Below are 20,426 nucleotides of genomic sequence, written 5' to 3' on the forward strand. Positions count from 1 at the left end.
ACTTTACCAACCCAGAAGTCCTTGCGAAAGAGCAATCAGACCAATCAGACGACGTAATGGAGGAGTTCACACTGACGGGCAACTTCTCTTCCTATTTCCTGCTTGATGCTCGAGTCTGTCCCAAAATATGACTCCAGTGCAACCACGTGGACTCACATCAAGGGTCCCTAAAGTCTGCCCTACATGATGTCATCAAAGTGTGGAGTGTGCCATTTGCGACAGGGCCTTTCAATAGCAGGGGACTATTTTCTGTCGCTGCATAATATCACTACGCCTGCTGCAGCTATGTTACAGCAGCAAAGTCCTTGTTTATTACCCCAGAATAAGAGGATAGTTCCTAGCCATATCTGCCTAGAAAATCACAACTTTTAATTTTCCATTGGTTTTAATACATGATGTAACTACAAAAGACTCGAGTCAAGTTTTAAATAAGAAAAATATCGAAACTCATTGGTTATTTTTTAGCATAATGCTAATGGTATAATCAGATAATTTGATACGCACGCTTATAATGTTGATTCATAGCCGCAGCAAATTTAGCTGCTTGTGCTATTATGTATTATGTTGTGCTATCTGTCGATTTTCTGTGCTTCCCACTGCTTCTATTAATGTAAAGCTGCTTTGAAACAATCACCAATTGTGAAAAGCGCTATATAAATAAAATTGAATTGAATTGAATAATGCTAAAAGTCGTACCACCAAACCCAGAGATAAACTGAATGGATTACAAAACGCTTCGCGTCGTGCCTAACAAAGCCCCTTAGCTATTATAAGATGCTCTGGTAAACCACTGCTTCTTGGGGCTTATTGCTTTAATAAATATTAGAAAGGTATTGCTAAAACATGTTACAAAGGCTGTGTAGTACTGATTTGGGGAGTTATTAGTCAGCTTTTCCACATTTCTGTGTTGTTCAGGACAGGGCCGGAGTGGGGCCACTTTTCAGCCCGGGAGTTTCAGGCCCAAGAACGGCCCACAGAATCTTAATCTTTGTACAGCGCGTCGTGAATGTGTTAGCATTTAGCCTAGCCCCATTCATTCCTTGGAATGTTACATGAGTAGTTACACAAGTAACTATGGTGTCACAAAATAAAACGATTTTTTAAGCTGATAAAAAATGAGAACTATATTGTATGGAGGAAGAGCACTTAGTTTGCACCACTTTGACCTCGGCGCACAGTAACATCATCACTCCTGACCACTCCCCCTCTTTTAAGTTTGACCGAGAGAAGGAGTTCTCAGGAGTGATGATGTTACTGCGCCAAAGTGCGATAAGGATTTTTAACATTGCATGTTTTAGCAGTATTAAAAGTTGTAGTCACACATCAGAATTTTGTGTATTTACTATATGTTGGTTTAATGCAGGAAGCATGTTGGTTAGTCACAGTCCTCCTCCATCTGTTTTTCCTGTCATCTTTCTGTTGGATGCTGGTGGAGGGATTACTGCTGTGGAGTAAAGTTGTTTCAGTAAACATCAGTGAAGAGAGGAGAATGAAACTCTACTATGGGTTGGGCTGGGGTAAGAACCCTTCATGTCTGTTTATTAATGATCTGTTCGGTTAACCTGTTTTAATCTAATGGATTCTGTCTGTTTCTCTTCTCTCTCTCTCTTAGGTCTGCCAGTTATTATAGTGGCTGTAACCTTGGCAGTAACTTTCGACCATTATAAGGCAGAGAATTACTGCTGGCTGAATATTCAGTCGACTGTTATTTGGGCTTTCGCAGGGCCCGTGCTGTTTGTCTTGTCTGTAAGTGTGCAGAGTTACTGTGTGACTCAAGATCAAATTGACAGAAATTTCAGTTTCCAATTTTTAATATAATAAGCAGATAATAACATGTATAACAAGTGCATGATCCCAACACTGTCAGTCAATTGTTATAAAATGTCCCGAAGCTGTCACTGTGGTAGTACCAATTAAAAATGTCCTAAAATGTACTTTGAGGTACTAATATGAACTTTTTAGGTGACAGCTAGGGGCCTTTTTTTTACCTTTTTTCTGACATTGTAGGTTGTATCACACTTTTAGGCAGTATTTCTTAAAGGTACAGTAACACAAAATGATAGGTACATTTTAAGGGTCACAGAGTTGTGTCCTGAAAAAAAATTCAATAAAAAATTTAATGTGGAGAACATGGATATGTAACAATAGAAACGTCTAATATGACTCAATATCTCATGTTCGATATGAATCTCTTGTTTTTTAGGTCAATGCTGTGGTGCTTTTTCGTGTCGTTATGGTTACAGTGGCCAGCGCACAACGCAAAGCAAAAATGCTGACGCCCAGTTCTGATTCCAAACTTCACAAGCTTGATCTTACCTGGTGATTATATTCATCCATGTTATTTTTTAGGTGGCCTTTAAACTTGACACGTTTGCTGGGTCCTTACCCGAGTGCGATTTGTTTCTGGTGCCCCCCACAACGCCTGCTTTGGCACTCACTTGATTCTTTCGAACATTGTGAACTTGCGTTCATCTTACCTCATCACCAATGCGCACATACTGTATGAAAGGATGGAAAGCACAATGCAACTCCCTATATTTTTTTATTTTGGTGGATAGTATATAACTAAACTCCTGCCTGACTCCACCCACTGGCAATATTTACAAAATGGGGAGATAGAGGGGACGAACTGAGCTCGTACCAAGGGTGTGGTGAGATCGTAACAAGGGCGTGGTGAGCTTGAACCTGCTTACGTAGAATCGTACCGCTCACATCACGCAGTACCGCAACATCCAATAGGAAAATTCAACTGCAGTAGCCACCGTTCAACCTGAAGAGGGCAGCACTCAGACGTTTTTACATCATATATTGTAGCATTGAAACACTTTATACTAGGGATGTCCCGATCCGATCACGTGATCGGAAATCGGCCCCGATCACGTGGTTTCAGACTCGATCGGAATCGGACGTTACCTCCCGATCAGGACTCGGATACATATGCAGGGTTTAAAATCCATTAAGTTCTCGCTCTGCTTCGCGCCAGTGTACGCGCTGCGCTGGTGCGTGTGAACTGAAGAGAATAGGCTTGTTCGACTTCATCCGGCTGCCGGTTCTTGTGGTGCTGCATGACGTCAAAGTTCCGCGAGAACGATTTAAAAGCAAACTCCTCCGTATGATTTCGCGGATCACTCTCGCGGTAGTTTGACGTCACCCGGCTGTCGATTGTTGCGGCGCCGCTTGAAGTCGAACAAGCCTATTGATGTGCTTTCATTCATAGGCTTCACACTCGTGCGTGCAAGGAACCTACGACAAAACCGCGTTTTAACCGCTCATTTAAACGACGCGTTGATCGTTATTGTCAACATGTGCTCAGACGCAGTTCCGCGTCTCACTCAGAACCTCAAGAACGCGCATTCGCACAGAATCATTTGACATTACTGTAGAGAGAGAGAGAGAGAGAGAGAGAAAGAGAGAGAGAGAGAGAGAGAGAAAGAGAGGTAAGAATGGTGCCCATGTCGAAAAAACTTAATAGAAGTCTAGAAACAAAGTATATAGCCATGTCACTCATCTCATTACAAAATGTTAACTAGATAACTGGATACAACTGATTGTATAGTTTAATAAAATAATGTATTTTGATTATACAAATGAATCACGACCTAACTATAGGTATTTTATAACTAACTGCTGACCAGCTTAGGGAATCTCTATGGCTAATTTATAAGATATATTGCTGAATCAGTATGTTGTTTTTCTTGTTAATTGAGTCTTTTGGGGTAGCCTATCTTATGCCTAGAATGAGTCAAGGAGGTTAAGTCTTATAACTTCATTCAAAGTTTGATCAATTGTGCATAATGACATGTGCAACAAATGCATATAGGGTGTCAGACGAATAGATTTGCATAATTTAAAGTTCAGGTTTTAAAGTTTGGGTCAACCTGTGGCACAGCTTTAAAACTGAAACTTATAAAATCCTATCAGAGATACAAAATGTCATTGAAACACACCAGTGGCTTTGCTGTCATCAGGATTAAACATGTTACCTCTCGAACCCTCCCTCCCAACAGAGCCTCCCCACAAAACAAACCCCAATTTAACCCCTGAACATATATAGTATATATTCATTATTTTTTAACACATCTGTAGTTATGCGCTGGCACAGAGTTAGACTCTTTTGACTCCACACAGAAACAGCAATGCGTGCGGCATGACATAAGGAACATTCTGGACTGGTTCTGTTTTTTCGCTCTTCTTTATTCTTTTTTTTTATGTATTATAGAAGTATCGGATCGGGACTCGGTATCGGCAGAAACTCAAAATCAAATGACTCGGACTCAGACTCGAGGGCAAAAAAACCTGATCGGGACATCCCTACTTTATACCCAAATGTCAAAAGAGTTACTCAAATCAATGAACAGCACTAATAAAGCCCCATTCTTACAGATCATTAACTAAAAGTTTAAGGGGACAGGACAGCTGATGGGAAGAAATTCCTATCCTATTCACATCATGCAGTTATTTAAGTACTGTCATAAATTGTAATCACGTATTGCGGAAACTAATGATGCCACCATCTGCAAAAGCACAATTGAATTTGCTTTAGTTATGTCAACTTGATTTTATAAGTTACAGCAACTCATCACTAGTTAGTACAGTTAAAATGACCAAAGTTAATTGATCTTAAACATTTAAGTGCAAAAGGGTTTATTTACATTGTACCAATACTTTAAGTCCCCATTAAGAACTGTCAGTGTGAAAGCCACCTTTCATGTTTTATATTCTTTAGATTTTTTTCTAAATTAAACTTTTAACAAAAGCTGAAAAGAGAGAGACAAGCAGAGCGTGAAACTATCAGGTAGTCAGAAGTTCATTTTCTTTCAGTTTTGTTCTTATCTGTCCGTGTGTTTTTCTTTCACATTGCATGTGTCTCTATCTGTCATCTGGACCTGAGGTGAAGTACTTTCCACGCACAATTGTTTCGTTCTGTTTGGCATTTAAGAAACCGAAACTGTGTCTGCTTGAAAATGTGAAAAAAAATCAAATGAGTCATCTGTTTAGTTATAGCTGGTGAATTAGATTGTTATGACGGTTATCAATTCCTATAGGTAATAATCACAGAGACTCTTGTAAACCAGAGCAGCCCAGCCAATTAATTCAGCTTTACATGTACAGCACCGTAAAATATGATGACTTTGAGTACTTGAGATATAAAGTCTATAAATGTGATCATTTAACTGTGTTTGTGTGTGTGTGTGCAGGGCGGCGACGCGACCAGTGTTGATCTTGCTGCCAGTATTAGGTTTGACGTGGGTGTGTGGAGTGCTGGTCCACTTATCTGTGGTTCTGGCTTATCTCTTCACCATACTCAATGCTTTTCAGGTAATACATGAGAGAGGGAGAGAGAGAGAGAGAGAGAGGGGGGGGGCCTTTTTGTTTGGCAGATTCTTTTATTTGTGGGTGAACTTTCTTTAACTTCATAAGTAGCTCTCTTGTGTTTTATATCTTTTTCTGTATCTTCCTTCCTCTCATAATGAATAAGCATCATGCTCTCTCCCACAGCTTGTTAATGTAGATTTATAGTGTGTGTCTGAGAATGAGATAAAGGAAAGATAGATTGGAAAATGGAGGAGAGTCACATACATACACTCTAAAAAACAAACGGTGCTATATAGCACCAAAACAGTTGCTTTGGATCGTAACGATAGAAGAACCATTTTTAGTGCCATATAGCACCGGTGAAGAACCAGTGAAGCACCAGTGAAGCACCAGTGAAGCACCTGTGTAGAACCATATAGTGCTATGTAGAACCATATGTGGTGCTATATGGCCCCTTTATGGTTCTACACTGGTGCTTCACTGGTGCTTCACTGGTTCTTCACCGGTGCTATATGGCACTAAAATGGTTCTTCTATCGTTACGATCCAAAGCAATTGTTTTGGTGCTATATAGCACCGTTTGTTTTTTTAGAGTGTAGAGAGAGAGAGAAAATAGAGAGATTTATCATTGGACGGAAACTCTTGTCATATAATTAGCTGCAGCACAAATCTTTCATCAATGTTTTATGTTCAATCTGTGAGATGTAGCAAGTATGTGGACAGATTTTGTTGGCTTATTGTAAAATAAATGTGATAACTACTGAAAACCAGCTGAATTGTTAAGATAAGCCTCTTACAAATGGTTTAATTGTTTATTACATATAAATTATTATTTTTAAATAGACATGAACTTTAATCCTAAAGATAATTTGGTAAATTAAATATAAATTAAATGTTTATGTAGCTCAGAACCATGTGTTAGTAGCACAAAAGATCATGGGTTTGATCCCCTGCAGGGCTGCATAACAATTAATTGCAACTAATTGTTTGCAGAATAAGGGTTTTTTTTACATCATATTTGTGTGTGTACTGTGTTTAATAATTATGTACATATAAATACACACAAATACATTAATAATTGTACAATTTTATTTTATTATACATAGTATAGTCCCAGGGAACATACATCCTGATAAAATGTATACCTTGTAATCCACTGTAAGTCACTTTGGATAAAAGCATCTGCCATAATCTAAAATAGCAATTTCAGCATTAATGCCATTCATCTAAACATTTGATTTCTCTATAGGGTCTGTACATTTTCCTGGTATATGCAGTTTGCAACAGTGAGGTATGGCAGTATAAATATTACTTGTAAGGTGCGCTACATTTTTTTCTGTAAATTTATGACCATCTTTTCATAATCTAGGTGCGAAACGCGATCAGAAGAATTCAGGAGAAACGAAAAGCTTTGTCGTTTACAGTAAGATCCTTTCTACCAATTTTCCACAACATTGTGTTTCTCAAATTATTGCTCACACATTTGAAATCTTCTTCATTCTTTAAGAACTGCTCTCAACCTACCAGCTTCATGCCCTCTCAAAAATCTCCCAGTGCATCATGGGTACACAGTCTGCCAACTCCATCCAGCCCAGACATCAGTGAAGGCTCCACTCCCATCAGCAACTCTCTCATCTTTAAGAACGGTGTGTGAAACATACACATAGCCACATTTTTTCAGTATTTTTTTTATATTTGTCAACACAATTCCTTTGGTATTTTCTGGATCATTATTCTTTTCTCTATATCAGAACGGTTTAAAGAGGACAATGCTGTGAGTTTCTCATCAAAAGCTGAAAATGGAAACCAGGTGAAAATCATACATGATAGTCAAATAGCACTACATTACATGTTTTATTTATTTTTATTGATCTAACCGCAACTTTCATTTCAGGTGGTTCAGCTGACAGCATTTAAGCCCTCAGGTAAAAATCTGTTTTATTTTAATTTAACCTCATTTGTACCTGCATTAGCTGAAAGACAAATGTTATAAAGGTAGAAGCTGTGTGCACATTGAAGCACTAGGTGGCAGTAGATCTTTACACTGTCACATATGACAGGGCACGTTTACTATGGCGCTGTCCCAAATGGCACACTCCGGACTTAAGGTCTTCCTCTGAGTCCAAACTTTGATGATATCATGTAGTGTAGACCTTAGGGACCCTTGACACGAGTCCACGAGGGCACACCAGAGTTGTATTTTGGGACAGACTCGAGGGTCATGCCAGAAATAAGAAGAGAAGGGCCCTGTCCCAAATGGTGCACTTCATGTGGACTTTCGGTCTCGTTGCCTTAAATTGCGTGTTCTCGCTTAGTCTACGAGTCCGTAGGGTGTCCCATCTGTCATTTTTACGCTTTGAAGTGTGCTCATCAGCGCCTCCTTTGCCCCCTTGATGCGGTCTTTAGTGAAGCCCGCACTGCAGCAGGCTTTCCGCACTTTACCAACCCAGAAGTCCTTGCGAAAGGGGAATCAGACCAACCAGAGTTCACACTGACGGGCAACTTCTCTACCTATTTCCGGTGTGGCGCTCAAGTCTGTCCCAAAATACGACTCCGGTGCACCCACGTGGACTCGCATCAAGGGTCCCTAAAGTCTGGACAACGTGATGCCATCAAAGTGTGGACTCTAAGGAGGACCACAAGTCCGGAGTGTGCCATTTGGGACAGGGCCAAGTTTCCCATTAGTGTGAACTCGTCCTTTCCGTCGTCTGATTGGTCTGATTGCTCTTTCGCAAGGACTTCTGGGTTGATAAAGTGCAGTGCGGGCTTCGCCAAAGGCTGCATCAAGGGTGCACAGGGGGCGCTAATGAGCACACTTTGGACAGATGGGAAACCCTAAGGACTCGTAGACTAAGCGAGCACACGCAATTTAAGGCCACTAGACCGAAAATCCACATGAAGTGCGCCATTTGGGACAGGGCCTATAAACTTTTTTTAACACAGTCTAATAATTTAAATTAATCTGCAATACCAAATTCGTACGTTTTTGTATGATTTGCTTTCTTCCCCTGTGACGCTTAGGGGTGGGGTTTCAATATACTGTAGTTTTTATTTAATAATCATACGTTTTTGTGCAATTCACTTTGTATGAATGCAGATGACTCTGGGCCGGATCTGCACTGGATCCGGGCCGAAGTTGGCACTTTTGTAACAGATCCGATGCGGATCTGGTCCTGAATTGTCTGCTTCTAAGTAGCAGGCTCCTAAAATACATATGAATTCCCATGATATCAAGCTAGCTATTCTTGATTGTGTATTTATTTCCTAATTTCTTACCTCAGGCTGTTAAAGGGATAGTTACACTATACAACATAGACTCAAGAGTTATCCTGGCATGAAGACTTATGTGATGTGAAACACACACACAAAAGCAGCTTTACAAAGCTCCGGCTCCCCCGCAATTCTCCAGGCCTTCTCATTCCCAGGACTCAATCTGTGAGGAGACTGCATTCAGCTTGACACTTAAAGGCTTTTACATGTATTTTTAATGTTGCATACACGCTCATAGCACTAGAATTTAACAGCATGGATATCATCAAACTGTTATTTGTGACCAGACAACACAATTTTGTTGTTAGTGTTTGAATGACTTTGGATGGGATAGTTTTAACTATTCATAGTGATTCAGATATTTTGATATTTGTTGGTTGATTCTGGACAATGAAACCTATCAGCTGTTTTAGCGTTTTCAATTCTTGTGCAAAGTAGCAGTTTAAATGCAAACTCTGTACACAATGAATAACATATTATTTAATATTTTTGTCTTTACATCTGTGTTTAAATGTCAAATGTATCTGTGTGAACAATGTCCTATCACGACAGAGTGTAGAAATACATTTTGATACAAATTCTGGAAATGTATTTTAATAGTGATATTTATGTTGTTGTTGTTGTGTGCTGTAATTCTACTACCCTCTGAATAACAATAAATGTAAAACAAATTTTTTTTATTGTAATAGGCATACCTTATTTTTATACAATGTTTTTATGCATAGAAAACAGCAGTATTACATTTTTTACTCTAACAATAAACTAACTGTTGTTGATGTGAATCTACAGTACGTGGTGTGTCTGTAATACAGTATATTTCAGAAGATGCAAAATCCAAGATTTACATTAAAAATTGAAGTTGTTTTTATAAAAACTAAACTGACCTGCATGAATACATAGCAAATAAAAAATAGTTACGGGAAAGGTTTCTAAACGTGCACTCTCCTTTTGTGAGTTCTCAATGGTGGCAGCGTGTGTGAATGTTTTCTGACCTTCCCATTGCCTCCTTTTATTGCCTCGCTGAAGAGACACTCGAGAGGGAAACAACATGTCTGGCCACAAAACGTGTCCATTCAAAAGATCATTCCTTTTAATACACACACAATCTCTCTCTCAGTCTCTCTCATGGGCTTTTCTTTAATAAAAAAGCAGCATCCATTTTATTTCATTATTTTATTACGAGCATTTCATTTAAATGGAAAGACATGTAAATTAGTAATCTGTGTAAAAATGTGCTTTCATTATATCGAAAATCATTTCAATAAATACTTTGAATCTAATTAGTTTTTGGACAGGCCCTTTTAGACATTTTTAAATAGCTATGCTGAAAAATAGATATGATAAACAATAAACAGGCCATTATCTGTACAAAAGCATAAGAAAAATTTAATTAGCATGATATGAATAATAACAATAAAGATACATCAGGATTTAAATTTTACTATACCCAGACTGCAGACGATTCCGAGCCGGATCCACACCGGATCCGTGCCGAAGTCAGCAGCTCCGTTGCGGATCTGACCCGGAGTCATCTGGGTATAGATTAAACTCTGCATTTGCTGTTATCTTTATATCCCAGAGGAAATTAAAAAAACAGACCGTATCAATAAAAAACTCCAATATGTAGGTGAAATAATCAGTTAATATAAAAAAACACCTCTGTGCCTCCCTATGATTGTCACACTTTGTTTAAATGGCATTAAAACATTAAAAAAGAAATCTATTTCTATACATCCATGTAAAGTATGAAATAAATGCCTTTGGAAAAGTATTCAGTGTTCATAGTCTACTTATTGTAGCACATACTCATGTCCATTTCACACGGCAGTAGATCTTTTTGCATGAAGCATTTCTATCAGGAGATTGTTGCATGGCACCTCTCCGCACAGGTGTTTGTAACACAGGTAATCTTCAGCCTGTGCACTGAGCGATCGGACCTCAGGTAACCTCAGTATGAGCTGACTGAACCTGTCCAGACACTGAGGGTACGAGTAGAGGGTGTACTCCATCAGGGCGCTGTTTACCTGCTCCTGTATGTTCTCCACAAACTGCTGGTTCTCCAACATCTTCACATCTAAATGAGAGAAACCCTTATATGATTTCATTTATTTCTGTATGCTCATTAAGTGTTTTAGATGAATAAGTTTGGGAGTGTGTATTAGATAGTAAATTGTGGGTTTAGGGTTGGGATTAGACTGAGGTTATGGCTAGGTTAAGGGTCAGGAATTTCGTTGTGATGGTTGGGGTTAGGGTAAGAGTTAGGGTTAGGCACTTAATTCACTCTACATTCTGCAGGGTTAACTCAATGCTGGGCAAATATTAGACAGAACACATGTTGGACTGAACAACCATGAGTTGAAACAACCAAGTACTGCTTTGATACAACCCAACATAGGTTTATTTGATAACCCAACATGTGTTTAGTCCAATATTTACCCAGCATTGGGTTAAAAATAACCAAGCAGAATTTAGAGTGTTTCGATGGTTGGGGTTAGGGTAAGAGTTAGGCACTTAGTTGTGATGGTTGGGGTAAGGGTTAGGCACTTAGTTGTCATTGTTGATGTTAGGGTAAGGGGTAAGGCACTTAGTTGTGATTGTTGATGTTATGGTAAGGGTTAGGCACTCAGTTGTGATGGTTGGGGTTAGAGTTAAGCTTAGGCACTTAGTTGTGATGGTTGAGGTTAAGCACTTAGTTGTGATGGCTGGGGTAAAGGTTAGGCACTTAGTTGTGATGGTTGGGGTTAGAGTTAAGCTTAGGCACTTAGTTTTGATGGTTGAGGTTAAGCACTTAGTTGTGATGGCTGGGGTAAAGGTTAGGCACTTAGTTGTGATGGTTGGGGTTAGGCACTTAGTTGTGATGGTTGGGGTTAGGCACTTAGTTGTGATGGTTGGGGTTAGGCACTTAGTTGTGATTGTTGGGGTTAGGCACTTAGTTGTGTTGGTTGGGGTAAAGGTTAGGCACTTATTGTGATGGTTGAGGTTAAGCACTTAGTTGTAGGGGTGTAACGATACACTAAGCTGACGGGTCGATCTGTATCTCGATGCTTGGTTCACGATACGATACACATCACAGTTTTTTTGGGAGTAATTTAAAAAATTAAACTGTTTTTTAGACATTTTAGATTAATTTTCATAATATTAACAATTTCAGTAACTTTTTTTGTTGAACATAAAACTTAATAAAGAATTTTAACATGAACCTTTTGTACTGCAGATCTGTAACTGAAAAAAGGGACATTTTTACATAAAATTAGAATTAAGGGACTTAGCAGGGGTGTTAGATATAAAGCTCTACTGTGGCACATGCCCCCTATTTTTTTCTGACTTTTTTGAAAGCATAACACTTCTATACAATGTCCTATTCCTACATGTAAAAATTATCAAAAGTATCATGTTCATTATACTTAACATGAACATTGTTAACATGTTTGGAGGCATAAATGGCATAAAATATTTGGAAATAATGACAGCAGAGAACATATTTTCTAGCACATTTGCATTTTACATTATACAATTATAACAATGATTAATAAATTATTTTTTACAAGAATATTTTTACAATTTTTTATATTTTAAGAAACCATTCATTTTATGACTGCTATACTATACTAAAATAATCTCAGTCATAGTTACTGCATTGCCAACTGTGTCAGCTAGTGAACTTAATATTAAATTCATATCTGAAAATACAGAATAAAATTAAAAGAACGTCATCGTATAAATAAGTATCGTACTGGGAAGTATCGTTACATCCCTACTTAGTTGTGATGGTTGGGGTAAAGGTTAGGCACTTAGTTGTGATGATTGGGGTTAGGCACTTAGTTGTGATGGTTGGGGTTAGGCACTTTGTTGTGATGGTTGGGGTTAGGCACTTAGTTGTGTTGGTTGGGGTAAGGGTTAGGGTTAGGCACTTAGTTGTTACAGTTGGGCACTTAGTTGTGATGGATGGGGTAAGTGTTAGGGTAAGGATGGTTGATGTTAGGGTAAGGGTTTGGCACTTAGTTATGATGGTTGGGATTAGGGTAAAGGTTAGGCACTTAGTTGTGATGGTTGGGGTTAGGCACTTAGTTGTGATAGTTGGGATTAGGGTAAAGGTTAGGTACTTAGTTGTGATGGTTGGGATTAGGGTAAAGGTTAGGCACTTAGTTGTGATGGTTGGGGTTAGGGTAAGGATTGCATTACAGATATGAGTGTCCTTACAAAGATAGCTGTACAAATGTGTGTGTGTGTACCTGGTAATTATCACATTATGGGGACAATTGTCCCCACAAAGATAGGAATACCAGTATTTTTTTAGTTCCCCATCAGGAAACAAGCTTATAAATCAAACAGAATGATGTTTCTTGAAAATGTGAAGTAGCAGAACGTTTTTTGTGATGGTTGGGGTTAGGGTTTGGGTTAGGAAAAGAGAATATAATATACAGTTTGTACAGTATAAAAACCATTGCGTCTATGGAATGTCCCCACATGGAAACCAGAAGTGTGTGCGTGCGCGTGTGTGTATTCAATGACAATAGTCTGACCCATTAATGGAGCACTTTAAAGCATTAGTAGAGCTCATCAAAAACAGCATTCACACAGTAATTAAAATGTTGAATAATCTTTTCAAACCATTCGAAGGACACAAATTACTCAATAAACCTGCTTCCATTTAGCTAAAGAATGAAGGAAATCAATGTGACATAGAGAGATGGCAAATTCTTTCTCTTTCAAATGCAGGTTTCCTCTTTTCAGATGGTTCGTATATTGTGGCTGATGAAATCTCAATTAGAAATATTTTAGAAAAATATATATATATATCTACCAGAATATACAGTATTTTAGAATTTAGTTATTTTTATTTTTAAACCACAATTTATTTAGATGTACTGTTAATATAAATTATAATACAAATACAGTGGCGAACCGTGGGTACTTCAGCTGGGCCTTCAAAATATGCAATGAAGTGCAAATGCCTCTCCATCCATAATTCTAGGCTATTCGTATTTCGTTAAATCATACAGTGAACGTGTAAAAATTCTGAGCACGCAAATTAAAATTACAGAATGGGCATTGTCTGCCTTTAAATGCAGTTTTAAAGTTTAAAATTACTTTAACTGATAAACACAAATACAGATTCTGCTGCTCTGTAATGACAGGGGCTCTTTAAATTTGCATTAAACAAGCTTAAATTATGTTCTTTAATTTATTTTTTTGGAAATATATATTTAGCTGTAGAATACCTTGTTAATCTTTTTCATAAGGGTACATATAGCACCCTGCGTTCTCAGTGCACCTCCTTGTGGCTTATAACTGTTGTTATAATATATCCAGGGCTCGCAAAATCTCTAGCCCGAGGTCCCGGGGCTTCTTGTCGGGCTACCAAAATGTATCTCCGCCCTGCCCATCGGGTATAGCAAGGTAAAAAATATTTGAATGTTTTCGCATTCTCTCAGATTTAGTTAGGAAATTATATTGTATGTAATTCGGCATCGTCTGTCAGTCATTACTATCCTCACGTAACAAGTGAAACTGTCAGGAAGTAAAAGTATAATTAAACCCATTATTTTTCTCGTGTTCGCGTCATATGCACAGGCTCCTCTGCGCGCGCTTCTCCCATCTGTGCTCTTCACGAGTACGCGCTTAAGTAATTTCGTTTTTACCTCAGCCCTATCAAGCTAGCCACAACGTCAATCACGTTTTCCGCCATTTACCTCAACCACTCTCACCGCAGAGATTCGGGCCATTAGACTGTATTAATATTAACGGTCTATGATCTTCGTCTTTGGTGTTTTACGGCAGCTCGCATCCAGTTTGTTGCATGATTAGGACTTCATGAAGGCTTACAATGTTTCGTTTTTTGCCCGCCCACTTGAAATCAAAACGTGATTGGTCGATTTGCCCGTCACTCTCCACACCAAAACACATAGCTTGGCCTTCCCTGGGATTCATGAAGTCCTAACCAATGAATGAGCCAGATAACCGGGCCTTAATAGAGACAGACGATTCTGATTGGATTAGATGTTTTCATGACATGAACCTGACAGTAAGCTTAACGTTAGAACATAGATGAGAGAAAATATATTACATGTATTGTATTAAATTGAATTAAATAGAAATTTAAAAATGTAAAAACATATTTTTATTGAATATTATTTATTTGAATTATTATAATAAAAAATCTTTTTATTAATTATTTTAGGCCTTCTCTGAAGGCGTAGAAGGCCCTGAAGGTTCCCCACTGTACAAATATAATGGACATATAAAAAACTAAAGAATCAAATGCCAAAGAAAGTGACCAGAACAAAAGCCATCTCACTGAACATATATCTGACATATGCCACCTTTGCTGTCATTTATTTTATATAATGTATTGAAATGTAAAATTATGAAGCTTTTAAATATTAGAATTAAAAAAGTCGTCTTAATATCTACTAACATTTTATTCTGATGGTCCACCAACAGACATTGACTAGTAAACTATCAAATGACATGAAATCACATAAAATTGTCACTTATACTATAAAGTTTAAAGCTTAAAGGTTGCTGGATACTTCAGAGTCATCATCACTAATGAAGGAAATACATAAATAAGAATACAGTCATACTTACTTGGATTGAAGAGAATGAGAAACTTCAGGCAGGCCATTTCCCTGTTGTCCACCTGTAAGAGCTGTAGTCTTTTGGCCACTTCTTGTCCTCTTTGTATCAGACTGGCTAAAGTCAGGCCAGCATCAGATAAAACTCCTGACAACTCGATCTGCACAAAACAACACATTTATTATAGGACTGTTATAGTTAAAGATCAAACTTATGATATCTGTGTATTTTGCATTGATAGCTTTAGCCCTGAAGTGGAACGATCTGTCAGGAAATGCATTATAACTTACAAGCGATTACAAGCTATTTGATTTGATGGTTTGCTACAAAAAGCACAGTAAACATCCCATACCATATGCTTTATCAATAAACACTCTCTATATATGCACAGTATGCAAAACACAATAAAAATACATGCTGGATGTGCAGTTGTGTAAGTAAATTGTAGAGCCTTGCAGATCCCAGCTGCCATAAATTTGAAGTAAGTGACTGGATGTAATAAATGCAATGCAATTACAGGTTGAAAATCTCACCTCCTGTCCTGTTATGAGTAGCAGACTGTTCTCTCTCCCATGATGCACCTGTCTGCAGATATGATCAAAAAGAAGAAGCTCACTCCAGCAGTTATGCAGCAGTCGCATCTGATCTCCTACCTAAACAAAGAGAAAGTCAATGGATTAAGTATTGAAATTATTTGGAGAATCAGTTTTCTCATGGTCATGATGTCATATGCTTTTTTGTGATGTGAATTGCACAATAAAGTACACTGTAAGAAAATGCTCGAGTGCTGCATGCAAGTTTAATCGAAATGGTTATGCAAGTCAACTAAACCTACAATTTTAGGTTTTTTGCAGTTGGAAGCTCTAATAGAACTGTATAAGTGCATATATCAAACACAATACCCAAAACCATACTGTGAAAAAGTTTTTGCAATAGTATACTGACCATATATAGTTATATCTCAGTCTCTTTAATGTAATCCAACATGAATATACAGAAAATGTAACTCTCTTTAAACTTAAGAAACTCTCTTAAACCTAAACAAAATAAAATCCAAATTTCTAATTCAGCCGTAACAACTCATTCATTCATAAGCAGTGCAGCTGTGTTTGTGGATACACAATGTCACATTTTAGATTCTCATTATTAACATTCAGACACTGATACAAACTTGCCAACACACATCATCATGCACAGGCACACTCTTCATTCTTAACACCAATGTAGGGGCATGTACAATGCTTAATGCAGTTTTTTTTCACATAGCATTATTCATTTTGGCAGATGGATACAATGCGGAAGAACGCAGACAGGGGCAGAGCTGAGATTCCAGAGCTATCTGCAACCTGGAATGTTATTAAACACTTCTAAAAGCGCTGTGTCTGCGGGGTCATCAGTAACCTGGCATTCACATTCACCCTCCGACACATTTATATACCCCCTAGTCGCACAACCCAAAATTAGTTGCCATGACTACAAAAAATGTAACAGACTGTATGAATTTGTGACATTGTCAGAAACAATCGTCAAAAAGGGCACCTAAAGGGTTCATATTTGTATTTGTACCATACTTATAAGTACCAAATATATACATATCTGTACCTATGTGTTACATATATGACCTCTTTGAAAGGTACTGTCCTGTGACAGCTTTTTAGATCATTTGTCCTGAAATATTTTTTTGTGCATTTAAGGAGGGCATATACAGTAGTATTAGTCTGTGCAATATCTGTTGAGCCACATTATAAAGGCATGAAATAATGAGGGATTTTAACAATGTGAGTTGTGCTTGCGTCATCCTGTTCCAAAACAACTTTGTATCTGTTTGAAAAAACACAGTGACAAGTAATCTGTTGTGAATTGCAACACAAATCCTGACCTGAATAGCAACTGAGTGTTGAGATTTCAAACACCTGATGCCTGTGTTTGTATACTGTATATCTAATGCCCACTGACACATTTTGCACTGCAATTCTGCACTTTTCTTTAACATTTTTCAAGCAGTTCTGATGGTAAACTATCAAACCAAAGGTACAAAAGCTGTCACTAAGTCCTAAAATGTACCATTTAGGTACAGATATATATACCTGTGAGGTACCAATATGTAGGCTACTCTTTAGATACAAAGGTGTACTTTTGGAAATTGCACTGCCCCAGAGACAGCTTTTGTACCTTTATTTCTGAGAGTGTATATTAAACAACTTGCAAAAGTTATTGCAATTAATAAAGTTATTAGAAAACTTTATGAACACTTCTAAAATAAAGGTGACTGAAAGTCTATTAAGTCATAGTCTTTTTACTTTCTTTCTAACCTTTTTATAACGTAAAGATTTTTTGGTAACACTTTGACTAACATGACTGACATGACACGTGTTATGAACATGAAAGAGGGTTTATGCACGTTTATGACAACTGTCATTAAGTGTCATTTTTAATGCAAAGATGACATTGTTTGAGATGTCTTTGTTATGACAACTTGACATAAACCAATAACTTGTCATAAATCTGTCATAAACATGACATAGCAGAATAATTATCAAATTTAAGATACTACTTAGCTTTATGAGTTAACATTACATTAAACTGTCATTTAAATGTAATCAATTGTTAATATATATTTAATATATTATATTATATTATATTTAATATGTCAAATAATATTACATTTAAATACCTTAATAAAATGTAACAGACATGTCAAAATATTATACTTAACTTTATGTATGTGCACAATATATAAAAAACTAACAACTAACAGAGCTTGTTCTTCCTCAGACAGAGGCTTCTGAAATTTTCTGACATAGAAGAAAAAACTTACAAAACATTTAATCAATTAAAATTGTTTTCCAGTGATATGGACCCAACGCTGCTTGGCTTAAGCAATTATTGTACTGATTTCATTTAGTTTTAGGTGAATCGGTTTCAAAATTCAATAAAATACAATTTTGTCAATTTTAATTATTATTATTTTTATTATTATTATTATTGGATGATTGATTTTATTTTTTTAAACACATGAAGGAAACGGTAATGTCTTGGTAATGTCAAGTTGTCATGACAAGTTATGCTGTATTGGTTAATGTCAAGTTGTCATAACAAAGACATCTCAAAAAATGTCATCTTTGCATTAAAAATGACATGATTGAACAAATGACACTTAATGACAGTTGTCATAAACATGCATAAAATCTCCTTCATGTTCATGACACTTGTCATGTCAGTCTTATGAACACCCCTTCAAGTAAAGTGTTACCAATTTTTTTTTTCACTACAGAGAACCTTTTGTGAGACAGAAAGCATTTATGAATCATAACGGTTCTCTATAAATCCTAAAAAACAGCTACAAAATGGTTTCTCTATAACAGAAACAATACAAGAAACTTATTAATCTTTAAAAGTGTGGCAATGCTGATGGATTAAGCAAGGCATTCTGACTTTGACACAGATCAGCAAAACCACCAATGAAACATAAACAAGCAGATGTAATCTTATTTTTAAAACTCTTTAACAAAACATGCAATAGCACATCACTTGACAACAACACTGTATCTTAAAGTCTCAGTGTCCCCAAATGTTATCTTTCAGTAAGATGCACGATTTGGCGACAAAATAGCAGACCTTTTCCAAAATAGTTAGTTTGTGATAAGACAAGACATTCAGCTCTATGTAACATTTGAAAATCAGAGGTGTGTCCCTACACACACACACACACACACACACACACACACACACATGACATTCCATATACTTCTATTGTTTTATAGACCACTAGTTTTTAATACTATAACCTAACCAACACTCTAACCCTAAAACTAACAGAAAATTGCATTTTTACAATAAGAAAATGAAGATGTCCCCAAGGTTTGTCAGATTTTGCTCACTTTTGAGTACAAGACTTATTTTGGGAAAACGCACACACACACACACACACACACATTTTTGTTCATATCTCAGTGTAGTACCTTTAGTTCCTTAAAAAAGACACAGCTTCTTGCCCACTCGACAATTGAGAACAATGTCTGATCTGCCATGACACAAAACAGGCTGAAGGGTCGAGGTTTGTCCAGTTTTCCTCTGCCACTTTGCTCCTGGTGAAGGTAGGCACAAATCTTCCCTCTAACCTATGAAAAACAAATAAAATCAAACATTTTGTACATTGTAAATGTTTTATTAGTTAACCTAAATTTTAAGACACTCACGACTGAATCAGCTTTCATAAAGTTGCACCGATAAAAGACAATTGCTTCAACTGAACAATTATACTTTCACTCTCAGAAACAAATATATAAAAGCTGTCACTGAGGGGGTACGCTTTCAAAATGTACAGCTTTATACCTAAAGGGTGCCCTCTTTATTGTACATTATGTATTCATATATGTACCTAAGATACATATTAGGACATTAAGGGTACTGTCCCAATGAAAGCTTTTTTACCTTTAATTCTGAAAGTGTTCAATAGTGGAGGAATTTCATAATCACACTAAAAGCAAATACACAAGAAAGTTTGTCAAATCAACACAAGCACTGGCCATAATGATATAAATATTTGGACACATACCTGCTCCTCATCTGGATCACAGCTGACCAACTCGAGCACCAGTGAGGGCAACCCCGGATTTACGGGGCTGGTGTGGGGGGAGGCTGGCATGCAGCTGTCAGGATATGTGTACCCAAGTGATGAGTCAGGTGAACTGGAGTACACATCTGAGTATTCTGCCTTAATGGATCTACTGTGTACTTGCGCTGTGTATTGGTACTGTGCTGGGTATGAACCATAGCTTTGCAGGGCCACACCCAGGGCAGCGGGGCAGAGAGGAGGGCAGTCATACTCCGGAGATGAGAGAGAAGAAGGATGGAGCCCTGGGAGTGACCCAGGATGGGAATATTCAGCTGGGGCGGTAGACAACATGATTGTGTTGGACTCTACTTTAAAACTGTTGGCTCTGATCAAAGCTCTTTTCTGCTGTTTCAGGGCACGATCACGTTTGTACATTGGGCCAAACTTATTTCTTCCCCCTCTCATCCGATCAGCACGGACAGCTGTGGAGAGGGAGAGAGAGAGAGAGAGAGAGAGAGAGAGAGAGAGAGAGAGAGAGAGAGAGAGACCTTAATTGTTTTCCAACAACACTGGCAAAAACTAACTATGGTTTTACAGTCACTTTAACTACAAATCATTCAACTAAAAAAAACATGGTTACCATGGTAAGCACAAATATCGCATGGTTTTGCTACAGTAACCTTAGTTTAACTGTTGAACTAAAC

General features: G+C 37.6%; 2 protein-coding genes across 2 annotated transcripts in view; one reads left to right on the top strand and one right to left on the bottom strand.

Moving 5' to 3' along the window:
• The window catches only part of adgrd2 (adhesion G protein-coupled receptor D2), a 20,986-nt gene extending 13,663 nt beyond the window's left edge, over nt 1-7,323 (top strand). The window contains exons 17-25 of the mRNA XM_065247569.1: nt 1,364-1,517; nt 1,613-1,746; nt 2,204-2,319; nt 5,199-5,319; nt 6,565-6,606; nt 6,685-6,738; nt 6,823-6,961; nt 7,067-7,125; nt 7,210-7,323. Of these exons, the coding sequence (XP_065103641.1) occupies nt 1,364-1,517; nt 1,613-1,746; nt 2,204-2,319; nt 5,199-5,319; nt 6,565-6,606; nt 6,685-6,738; nt 6,823-6,961; nt 7,067-7,125; nt 7,210-7,308 (918 nt within the window). The 3' untranslated portion in view covers nt 7,309-7,323. The remainder of the gene's footprint in view (nt 1-1,363; nt 1,518-1,612; nt 1,747-2,203; nt 2,320-5,198; nt 5,320-6,564; nt 6,607-6,684; nt 6,739-6,822; nt 6,962-7,066; nt 7,126-7,209) is intronic.
• The window catches only part of nr5a1a (nuclear receptor subfamily 5, group A, member 1a), a 25,806-nt gene continuing 12,521 nt past the window's right edge, over nt 7,142-20,426 (bottom strand). The window contains exons 4-9 of the mRNA XM_065247570.2: nt 19,723-20,204; nt 19,127-19,285; nt 15,698-15,817; nt 15,177-15,324; nt 8,592-10,659; nt 7,142-7,235 (exon numbers count right to left, since the gene is read on the bottom strand). Coding sequence (XP_065103642.1) covers nt 10,403-10,659; nt 15,177-15,324; nt 15,698-15,817; nt 19,127-19,285; nt 19,723-20,204 — 1,166 coding nt within the window. The 3' untranslated portion in view covers nt 7,142-7,235; nt 8,592-10,402. The remainder of the gene's footprint in view (nt 7,236-8,591; nt 10,660-15,176; nt 15,325-15,697; nt 15,818-19,126; nt 19,286-19,722; nt 20,205-20,426) is intronic.

This window comes from Paramisgurnus dabryanus, chromosome 11, assembly GCF_030506205.2.
Source record: "Paramisgurnus dabryanus chromosome 11, PD_genome_1.1, whole genome shotgun sequence".
NCBI lineage: Eukaryota > Metazoa > Chordata > Actinopteri > Cypriniformes > Cobitidae > Paramisgurnus > Paramisgurnus dabryanus.